Raw genomic sequence first — 11,058 nt, forward strand, 5'->3', positions numbered from 1 at the left:
ACGTCCTCAGGAAAACTTGGGTGCCCCTTTCGATTATGCCCCTCCTAGTGTTCAACAGCTTTACAATATGGTCAATAGAGCAACAATTTAGTTATGATTTTCTGGGTAATTGGAATCTCCTATTATTGTTTTTCAGCATCTAATAACTTGTCTAATCTGCGTTAGCATTTGACAATCTGTTTCACCATCCCGGTTGGGCGTATGTTAGTAAACTCCCACTGCTATACTCGCTACCACATATGGAATTTCCAGAGTGCAGTGTCCCCCCCCCCCCCCCCCCCAAATTTATATCCTACTTGACATGGGGGCAATTCTAGAACTAGGTGCCTCAAGCACGTGCAGTAGGAGCCTATTCTGTAATGGAACCTGGGTGCCCAGGTTCCGTTATAGAATACTAGAGTAACCCAGTATCGGTGCACCTAACATTTAAACACTTGCAGTTACAGCAGCTAATGCAGCAAGGATACATGTAATTTACAGTATTCTGTAGTTTCACATGTAACTTATACACAGGGGTGTGCTGGTAAATTTTTAACAACGGGCTCTCTCTCCGGGCATAGCCGGCCCTGAAATTCTTTTTTTGGGGGGAATACATGCCTCTCTCTCCCCTCCCTTGTGCGGGCACGCTAGGCATACCTTTGCCGAGCCCCACCAGCCAATAAATGGACTGCCACCATGCTTTGCTGCTTGTTTCTGGCTCTGAGCAGCATGATGGAACCTTCTTGCGCTTGCATGAAAAGTCTCAGTCTGATGTTCAGAGTCAGAAACAAGGAGCAGGGAGCAGCAGCAGTCTATTTACTTGGCTGGTGGGGCCAACATCACTGCCAGCAAAGTAAAAGAGAATTCAGGAGGGGGCTCAAGCCCACATTTTGGGAGTCAGTTGTTAAAGTAGCCATGGGGAGGCCTACTTTAACAACCGGCTCCCAAAATTCTTAAAAACTTAACAAACGGCTCTAGCGAGCCCATGAGAGCCCGCTCCAGCACACCACTGCTTATACACCCCCTATGTAAGTTAAATGAATATTTGTAGAATAGTGTGTAGGTGCCCTGCTAGCACTTATGAGTGTAAATGTACACATATGTGAGTAAGTGTTAGCATTCTAGACAGGTATGTCCACAAGGGGCATGTAAATGCAGGCGCTCAGATTATAGAATTGTCCTTCATGTGCCACATCCACTAGCTCATATCCTTTTGCAGGTTTTCCTAATTACTTTTTGGAAGTCCAGTGTCAGTTTGGGTTGTAACCACTGCCCCATAGAGATTACCCTAGTGCCTTTGCTGTTAGGGATCCACCATGCTCATCTCATACTTTTTTGAATTCTGTTACAGTTTTTGTCTCCATTTCTGCCTTGAGCCCCTTCCATGTGTTTACTACCCCTTTCATATAGAAATATTTTTAGGTTTTTATCCTTGCTATGCCCCCTGGAGACTCATAACTGGACGTCTTCTTCAAGAGAAATTTTCCTCTGGAAAAGGTTTGCTTCCTATAATGGATTTATACCTTTTGAGATTTTTAAATGTCTCTCTCATATCTCCTCCTCCTAATCTTTTTGTAACATTTCACTCAAAAATCCTGAACCGAATTGGCCTTTGGACCAAATGAAATGGATTAGTTTTAATTTGGCCCATCCCTTTTCACTGGTAGCTCAAATCAAGTTACATTCAGGCATAGTAAGTATGTTCCCTTTCCCCAGAAGGTTTACAATCTAAAGGGCTCTTTTCCTAAGCTTAGCATATACTAACGGACATTAGCACATGCTAAATGCTGCATATTCTATTTTATACCTGTGAGTTACAAGGCACTTCTATTTATTAATGTCCATTATTGCGTGTAAGCTTTAGTATAAGGGCCCTTAAGTTTGTAGCTGAGGTAGTAGAGGTGAAGTGACTTGCCTGAAATCGCATGAAGCCTGGCTTTCCTGGTTCTCACCTGTAATTATCTCTTTCTTCAGAATAAATGTAATTTATCATTACCCGCTTTTGTCCATCATTCAACCTATTTTTAATCCAGTCCAGCATCTCTAGGCTGCTCTGTTTATTTATTGGCATCCTATGCTCTACAGTATTAAAATCCTTATCGAAATCCAGGTAAGTCACATTCAGCATATCCTGTTGATCAGATTTGTGTGACACAATCTCCCTCTGGTAAAACTATGTTGCCTGAGATCCTGCACCTTGTTGGATGTGTAACGATCCTTGCCTTCAGTAGAGTCACCAATATTTTTCCGGTCACCAAGGTAATGCTAAATGACTTTTAGTTTCCAGCCTCTTCCCAGACACCATAAGGAGAAAGAGTTCTTCATACTATAAAAAACTCTAATGGGAAAATCTGTCTTTTCAAGGGTCTGAGTTCTTAAGTCTGACAGCCCTGTGCTTTTACTGTAGCGATAAGTCACTAGTACACTTCTTGAGCCTTTAACAGATGTGTGTTATAAATGATTGGTTGAACTCAGTCCATTTCTTAACAATTTTTTTCAGGTTACCAGCCAATGATTTTGCTTATGTAATATTTTTGTTGTCTATGAAGTAGCAACAGTTATGTTATATTACTGGATTTATATTTAATAATCAATTAACAGTACTTCTTTTCTGTTTTTTTTTTATTCCTGTATGCATAGGATGACAGCACTAGCCATAGTGACCACCAAGACCCTATCTCACTAGCCGTGGAAATGGCAGCCGTCAACCACACCATCTTGGCACTGGCCCGGCAAGGAGCCAATGAAATCAAAACAGAGGCCCTAGATGATGACTGATGCACACCAAGGGGAAGGGTCAAACAAGAAATAACTTAGATTTAGACGTAGCACCTTAGCAAACTTTCCTTGGTCCTTAATATGTGTTCTTCTTACAGTATAACTTTGCAGTTCTTATACGTCAGTTAGCTGTTAGGGTCTTGTTCTGTGAAGATGGCATGGTGCCCTCAGCCTTTGCATATACTCTCTCAGTATTAAATCCAATTAATAATCACCTTTCACCCAGCCAAGCTTCCCTTCCCGGTTCCAGTGGCTAAAAAGCTCGTGCTGCTCCATCTTAGTATTCCAAGAATAAGCAAAAGTGCTTCCAGGTGTTTTAGACAGCTCTTGGTTACAAGCCTTAGGTACCATTGAAATGACATTGTATCTATAAACAATATGTATAACACTATTCACCCATACAATGTTTTTTTATTTCCTTCTTCAAGACTTAAGGGATGCAAGCTGAGGTAGTGGCACAGGGTTGATGGACACCATATTGCTGTTGTCACCTGAGCATTGAAAGAACACTAGACCTTCCCCGAGTTTTCTACTTCCTGCCTGGTAACTTGATTTCCAGTCTCATTGAGCTGTGGCTAATGGTCACACTGTGACTAGACATGTTTTTAGTTCTGGGTGCAGTGCTGTGAGAGTCTAAGGATGGAGATTGTTCTTAAATTTAGACTGCTATTAAGGACACCAACAGAAGTATCCTCTCTTCCCACAAGATGGGCAACCTGGTGGATAATATGTTTTCTTCTGTCTGTGGGACCCTGATGGATGCCTAATGTGAGCAGTAGGAGAAAGCAGATGAAGTATGAGCTGCAGCATCTTTAATTTAATAGATCATCTGATTTTTAAAGCCACTAGGCAGGATTTGCCAAGCTTAATAGTCCCTACTCAGTAGTGACCCACGGTAGATCTACAATAAAAGGGACACTGCATATTTCTGCTTCTTCTCCTTACCTCACCCCCATTACTAGTAGGGATCTCATAGCATCTGTGGTGAAGTCACGAGGGTGAGTGAGTTAAGCATCAGTGGATTCTTCCCAACTTCAGTGTCTTTTGTAAGTAGCTCATAATTTCCTGTACCAGTACTGTACCAAATAAGTTATATGATATAAGATATGAAGATGAAGAGACATGGGGCAAGGCTTGATCCTGTCAACTTCAAACTATGCTGAGGTTTACTGCTGTACTACTGTAGTCAATATTAATGATGGCTGGAACACCTATGGTGTTAGAAGTTTATAAAGTAAGGATATTTTAGAATGAAAAAAAGTACTGCAATAGAATATGGATGATTTTTACAATAGTGATATCATCTGATAATAGGAAGACATTGTCCAAAGATGTCGGCTCCTGAAAGAATTGTAAGTTTTAAAGTGCATTTTAAATATATAATAACTAATGAGGTGAAAAAAGGGATTTTCAACCCCAAAGTTATGGTGATATGGCTTCTAAGTCATGGATGGAATAACTTTGTAGATATAATTAAATGAAATGTGCATAAATTCACTTCTGTTACTTAGGACCTTCTTTGAACAGAGAAGCAGTGGAGAGGATAGTGTCAGAATGTGTTCACATTATCCAATAAAAACAAACCTGATGTGGCATTCTCCAGACATAGAAGGCTATGTACCAAAGGTTAACATGCACAACACGTGAAGGCTTTAGGAAGCGCACTGAATCCATAAAGAGACATTAGCATGTAGGCACAGTATATATACATGCAAATGAAGGCATGGCAGATGCAAATGAGGCTTTAGCATTTAAATGCCAAAGAGCATGGTATGCTCTCCTTCATGTGCTATTTAGCAAATTCTCACCAGGGCCTACAATTTTACACCTACCTTGGACTAGGTATGTACTCTGTTTCACCTGCTTAATAAACAGAATGTGTTGGAAATTCCTTATGGAGGAGATGGGGCTGTTGGAATTGTAAATTTGAGAGCCAGGAAAAAATGGAGCAGAGGGAGTGAATATGAGAGAGAGAGTGCCAACAAGACACTTGAGCACTTCCAAAAATATTCCACCTTTATTTAGACAAGAAAATATATTTTCAAACTAAATGGCCACCAATGACAACTATTTAACGAACACTGTTATGCACTGTATAGTGGCTAATGCACAGTGTTTAATATTTTGCAAATAAAGGTCCATACAGCATACGCCATTCAAATACCATGATTGTGCTGACACATTGCATGTCCAGAAAAGCAATAGGGCAGACGATCTGCAAGATCTAGTGTGGTAAAAGCAAAGAAGCAGATCTGAAGAAAATCTTATATTTAAAACAATTTTATTCACTACAGTAATTAAAAGAGCATAAGTCCTTCACAGAAGGCATTCTGATGAGATATTCTCTTCCCACCCAAGGTTGGATGCTTATCTCCAGCTCTTCCACTTCTGGTCCATGGCCTTCTAATTCACGGTCTCCACATGATGTGGATGGAGTGGATACTTCAAAAGATTGGGGGGGGGGGGTAGCTTTGAGAGATAAAGCACATGCTGGTGTTGGGATCACCTAAACTTTCCTTGCTGCCCTCAAACTCAAGTGCTCCTAGAAGGGGAATGATTGAATGCCGATGTCCTTCTGACTCAGGGATGGCAGATTTTCCTCCCTGGCACCCATGGGATGGATGTGGTGGAACAGACTGAGGCTTCTTTTTGGTACCTTGCAGATATCTTGACACACATGCTTGTGTTCTGGTTCTAAACAAAAAAAACAGCACCACGGGCCTTTAAAAATGTAACACAGTTCTTTAATGAATGAGCCTTGACAAAAAGACCTGACACGGGCCATGTTTCGGTGACTAGCACCTGCGTCAGGGGTCACAGTGATGACGTGGAAAACTTGGGGAATAACTCGAATATATTCCTCTACAATATATTATTCCTTACCCCACGTCTCATATAGTAAAAGCTACAAAGCACTTTCACTTTCTGTATCCAAACGGATCATCCGTTTGGATACAGAAAGTGAAAGTGCCTTGGTGCTTTGTAGCTTTTACTATATGAGACGTGGGATAAGGAATAATATATTGTAGAGGAATATATTCGAGTTATTCCCCAAGTTTTCCACATCATCACTGTGACCCCTGACACAGGTGCTAGTCACCGAAACACGGCCCGTGTCGGGTCTTTTTGTCAAGGCTCATTCATTAAAGAACTGTGTTCCATTTTTAAAGGCCCGTGGTGCTGTTTTTTTTGTTTGGACTTTAGTTTGTACTTCGTTCCCTCTCTTTTGTGATCTGGTTCTTCCATTTCTGGAAGCCTTATCTCCTCTCCTTGGGGTCCAGATGTACTCCCGCTACTGCCTGCAGCCAGGTTAATTTTTATACAGCTTTACAAAGAGGGGGCTAAGTTAGGAGAAAGAGGACTCTGCATTCACAGTTTAGTATTTGTACCTTGTTCTGTTACAGCATTACACTATTTAGCACATAGAACTTATTTGTGAAGTGAAGCTACAGTTTATTTTTTTAACATGCACACTAATCTTATTCATGACCTATGGATGTCATGGGCACAAAAAATGTTAGTTTATTACTCGCTACATGGCACTCTAACGTGCACATTCAATTTTTTTAGCATATACATGCTTTAAAAAAATTTGCATGAGTTCTTGTACATAGGACCCTTAATACTAAGTCAAACCAGAGGAGAAAGTTATTTTCAGAAGTTTTAAAAGTCGGAAATGGCTTATGGTTCCACATTAATTATTCCTGCAATGCTAACTGCTAATAAACATTGGATAGGAGAGTAATGAAAGATTTTTGTAAGATAGAAGACAAGAATATTTTCGTTAGGATGAGAAGCTGAAGGACAACAGGTCACAGAACACAGGGAAGTGCAGCGGAAATGTAAAGAAATACTTTCTTATTGAGAGGTGAAATGCCTGGAATAAGCTCCAAGCAGAGGTGACAGTAAACTCTGCAGCAAGTTTAGGGCAGAAGACAGGGAGGCTGAAAGTAGTTGAGAGGAGAGATAGATGGAAAGAGATTTTGCATTTAGCTCATGCCTTTCTATCAAGGCAAGTTACATTCAAGTACAGTAGGTATTTCCCTGCCCTCAAAGTGCTTACAATCTAAGTTTCTGTCTGAGGTAGTGGAGGGTTAAGTGACTGCCCAAGATCACAAGGGGTTCAGTGGAAGTTGAACCCTGGCTTCCCTAGTTCTCAGCCCAGTGCTCTAACTTTGAGGTTGCTCTTCTACTCCTGAAAAGCAAATGCAAGAATGATGAAAATGGTGCATGATTGAACGGGAAGTTGAAGGATGGAATATGAAGTTTCAAAAAGGAGAGATGAAAGGGTATGAAAAAGCAAGGTTCAGAGGGGAAGGTGGAAAAGGTTGATAGGTCAAAATGGAAGGCTAGATGGAGCAAGGAGATTCAAAAAAGGAAATTAAAAGGAGAAACCTGGATTGGCCACTGTCAAAAGCAGGATATTGGGCTAGATGGTCTGACTCAGTATGAATATTCTTATGTTCTTAAATGGAGACAGAAGAAGTCATACAAGATGAGAGCAGAGGAGAGAATGAATAAAAACAAAACAAAACTGAAACAACAAAGGAGAAAAACTTGTGGGGGTCAATATTCAAAAACATTGATGCACTTAACTTACTTTCGTAAATGTGGAGTCAGCTAAATAATAACTTTCAGCCGGACAACTCAGGGGGTCTTTTACTGAAGCTTAACTCGAGTTATCTGCAGCAGGGCCCATTTTATTTCTATAGGCCCTGTTGTAGATAACTCGAGCTAAGCTTTAATAAAAGACCCCCTCAATTTCCAACATAAATGTATTTTTTTAGAAGAGGGAGCGATAGACAGTGTTTCGGAGATGAGGTTTCTGCTTAAGCAAGTAATGTCAATTTACAGCTGCCATCCAGTTATACCTTTGACGCTAAGGTATAAATGCGGTATATAAAATACATAAATCCAATCCGAGTAAGAGTGCAGAATAGCTGTCTTAATTTAAATGGATAAAGCTCCTGAATAGCCAGCATAAGTCATCCACTTCTGTTTGTGCAGTGGCTGGCCAGCTGAACATTGGCCCCTGAATTTGTAGTTTAGATTCTAGAGGGCCCTATTACTAAAATGCGTTAAAAATGGACTTAATGCATTTTAATGTGGTACTTTCCTGCATTCTAAGCCTATATTTAATACATCAAGACAATATGGAGTTTTTTTTTTGGGGGGGGGGGGGGGTTATTTGCAGGCCATGCACTAATGTCATTAGCGCATGGCAACTCAACTAATTAATGCAGGAGCACTTACCCCCTCCTATTTAGGAGGTACTAAGTGCTCCCACATGCATTAGGTATTGCAAACTAATCATAATACGCTACCTGAATAACACTTCACCACCCATGGCGCTCCCTCTCTGAAAAGTTACCTTTGAAAAATAAATAGCATGTGCTTAGTACATGGGAAATGGCAAATTACTGCAAAATGTTTTAACACGTTGTGCAGTAAGTGTTTTCCTGCATGTTAAGCAAACGTTAAGGATTAACACCTTGTAGTGAAAGGGCCCTCTGGATTATGTAACCTTTGAAATGTGTTCATCTATATACGGCGTATATAACTTTTTACATTTTTGTTTAAATCATATGGATAATTTGTAGTTGGTACTCTACTCTTAATTCATCTAAAACAGCGTTTTTCAACCGGTGTGCCGCGGCACACCTGCTCTCCATGTGTATCGTGTTGAAGAGCTGCATGGGAACAGTATTTGCAGGAATCCCATGGAGTCCACAAGAATCCCCTCCAGGTCTGTGGGGATCCTGTGGAAAATCCCCTTCAGTGCCATGAGGATCTTGTAGGGATGGAGATAGTTCCTATGGGGTTTCCGTGCAAGTGCACGAGCCTCTGGGTGACCACCCACCTGCCGAGATGTTCAAGTACTTCCTCCTCTTCCCTTTAATAATTTAGCGCAGCCGCACTTGCTGTCTGTCTGGACTGCATGGGCCGGCAACATCAGAGGTCACTTCGTCTACTGGGGTATGTTTGTGGCTACCTCTGTGTGCAGCTGGCCTGTGCATATGTCGGTGTGAGCCTTGCCACATTAGCCCAGGCAGAGAGCAAGCACGGCTGTGCTGAATTTTTGAAGCAAGGACTTGGAGAACTTGCTGCACGGTGACAGTTAATCATATTTTGCTACGAAAGTGGTAAGTGTGAAAATAAAACATCGTAAATGATAACATCGGCATCGATGCTGATCACATAAATAGATTATTCCTTAAAAAGATCCTTTCAAAAAAAAAACTTAACAATATAAAGTCAGATTTTTGAACTGATCAAAAGTAGGGAAAAACAGTGAATAAAACATGTGAGTTTTGCTTGCCAAGTTTGAGACAAGATTGTTTTGCCCGAGGCTTCACTTTCCTGTACCCACTGTAATTAAAAAATGTGATGAGAAAAATCAAACATATAAACATAATTTACATTAAAAAAAGAAAAATGCTGCAGGACTTATGTCCAATACTTAAATTTAGTCAGAGACCAGACAAGCTTGCTTGTACAATTATTCATCTGGGAATTTTGTTCCCTTCTTGAACTTGCAGGAAATTAAACCCTGGCTTAGGCAAAAGATGAGCTATTTGGAAACTGGGCTATTGGCTTATATTTCTCCCTATTCTTGAAAATCTGACCCTTGATGCTTTAAAAAAACCCCAGCAGAAATCATAGAAAATTACAAATAGGTTAAAAGACCCGGAAAACATGGCAAAATCCTGCTCTGAATAATGAGGGGCCAATATTCAGCATGGTTTCTGTGGGCAGGAGAGGCTTCTGCACATTTAAGCCATTATGAGTGGACCAAGGGTCAGTTAAGCAGCACTTCAACAGACAGTCCTGCTGAATATCAGTTCTGACCACTGCTGTACTCTCCATGGTGTGCCTTGACAATTTTTGCGCCTTGTAAGTAGTGGTGTAATAAGGGGGCGGGGGGAACACCCTGGGTGCCATCTTCGCAGAGGTGTGGCAAGCACCCCAGGCCCCCTCCAAAATTGAGACGCTTTAACTGGCAGAAGTCTCCAAGCCCCACCAGCAGGAAGCCCTATTTCCACTTGCCATGACATGCCGTCCCTTCCTTCACCCCCCCCCCCCCCCCGCCACTTGTGGTTTTTACGAATATGCAGTGGGCAGGCCTCCCCAAACCCCAGCATTATGCAGGGGAAGTGGGCAGCATGGTGTGCGGGCAGGAGGGCTTTTGCTGGCAGAGCTTGGGGACCTTACTAGTTCAGGTATGCAGTGCGCTGGGGAGGGGGGGGAAGAGAAGAGGCAAAACAGTGGCATAAAAGGGGGGCAAGATGAAAAAGGTTTAAAATAACTGATCTAAGATGTACTAAATGGTTTTTTGGGAAGGGAGGAGAGGAAGACTTGCTTACTGTAGTTTTGCATATGCGTGTGAGGGGGAAAGGGGTTATTAGAGGTGAAGGAAGTATTGCAATTTGCTCTCTGACTTGCTGTATTAATCTATGAACTTCTGTAGAAGTTTATCCAGTTTACTAAAACCAGCAATCAGATTTCTATGAAGCTTGGTGGTAACATGATTCTCAACATCATAAAATTAGTATTTAAACCATTGCATCTGGCAAACAGAAACTAAGCCTTGAATAGTGAGCCAATAGGGCTGTAAATCTAATGAATGAAAAATCGGAAAGTGTTGTCACAAATCTGTCATATAAATTCTCATGTTAGAAAATGGAAGAAGGATGTGTGGGAGAGGGAAGGGAAGCTTACACTGAAATATGATTAAAGAGAAGGCAGGCAGTAAATGAATGAGGAGCTGGAATGAGAGAGGGTTATGTTTGCTATATTATTATATTTTTGCTTTATGTATTGTAGCTTGCTGTGAGCATCCGATCAGATAGGTAGCTCTAATGTAATGAAAATGAAAAAAAGAGTGACCAAGGGCCCTGTTTACTAAGCCATGCTGTAGGCACTCTAACATTTTTAGCACATGCTAATGCTAGAGAGCAGTGGCGTAGCCAGTATGGGGCCACAGGGGCCTGGGCCCCCATAGATTTGCCCCTGGATCCCCCTGCCGAAGACCCTCTCGACCCGCCCATCGCCAACCCGCCGTCGCCTACCTTTGCTGACGGGGGACCCCAAGCCCCGCCAGCCGAGCCAAGGTCCTCTTCTTCCCAATCCCGCGCAAGGCTTCGTTCTAGTCTGACGTCCTGCAGGACGTCAGCAAAGGTAGGCGACGGCAGGTTGGCGACGGGAGGGGGGTCGAGAGGGTCGTCGGCAGGGGGGGTCAAAGTTGTTGGTGGTGGGGGTTCAGCAATGGCGGGGGGGGGCAAAGTTGGTGGCGAGGGGGTT

At 42.0% G+C, this 11,058-nt stretch overlaps 1 protein-coding gene across 4 annotated transcripts in view; it reads left to right on the plus strand.

Annotated features, from left to right (window-relative positions):
* Positions 1 to 4,693, plus strand: part of HMBOX1 (homeobox containing 1) — a 303,546-nt gene extending 298,853 nt beyond the window's left edge. For all 4 annotated transcript variants that reach the window (XM_030198707.1, XM_030198708.1, XM_030198709.1 and 1 more), the window contains exon 9: positions 2,620 to 4,693. In XM_030198707.1, coding sequence (XP_030054567.1) covers positions 2,620 to 2,757 — 138 coding nt within the window. In that variant the 3' untranslated portion in view covers positions 2,758 to 4,693. The remainder of the gene's footprint in view (positions 1 to 2,619) is intronic.
* The last annotated feature ends 6,365 nt before the right edge of the window (positions 4,694 to 11,058 follow it).

This window comes from Microcaecilia unicolor, chromosome 3 (assembly GCF_901765095.1).
Source record: "Microcaecilia unicolor chromosome 3, aMicUni1.1, whole genome shotgun sequence".
Lineage (NCBI taxonomy): Eukaryota > Metazoa > Chordata > Amphibia > Gymnophiona > Siphonopidae > Microcaecilia > Microcaecilia unicolor.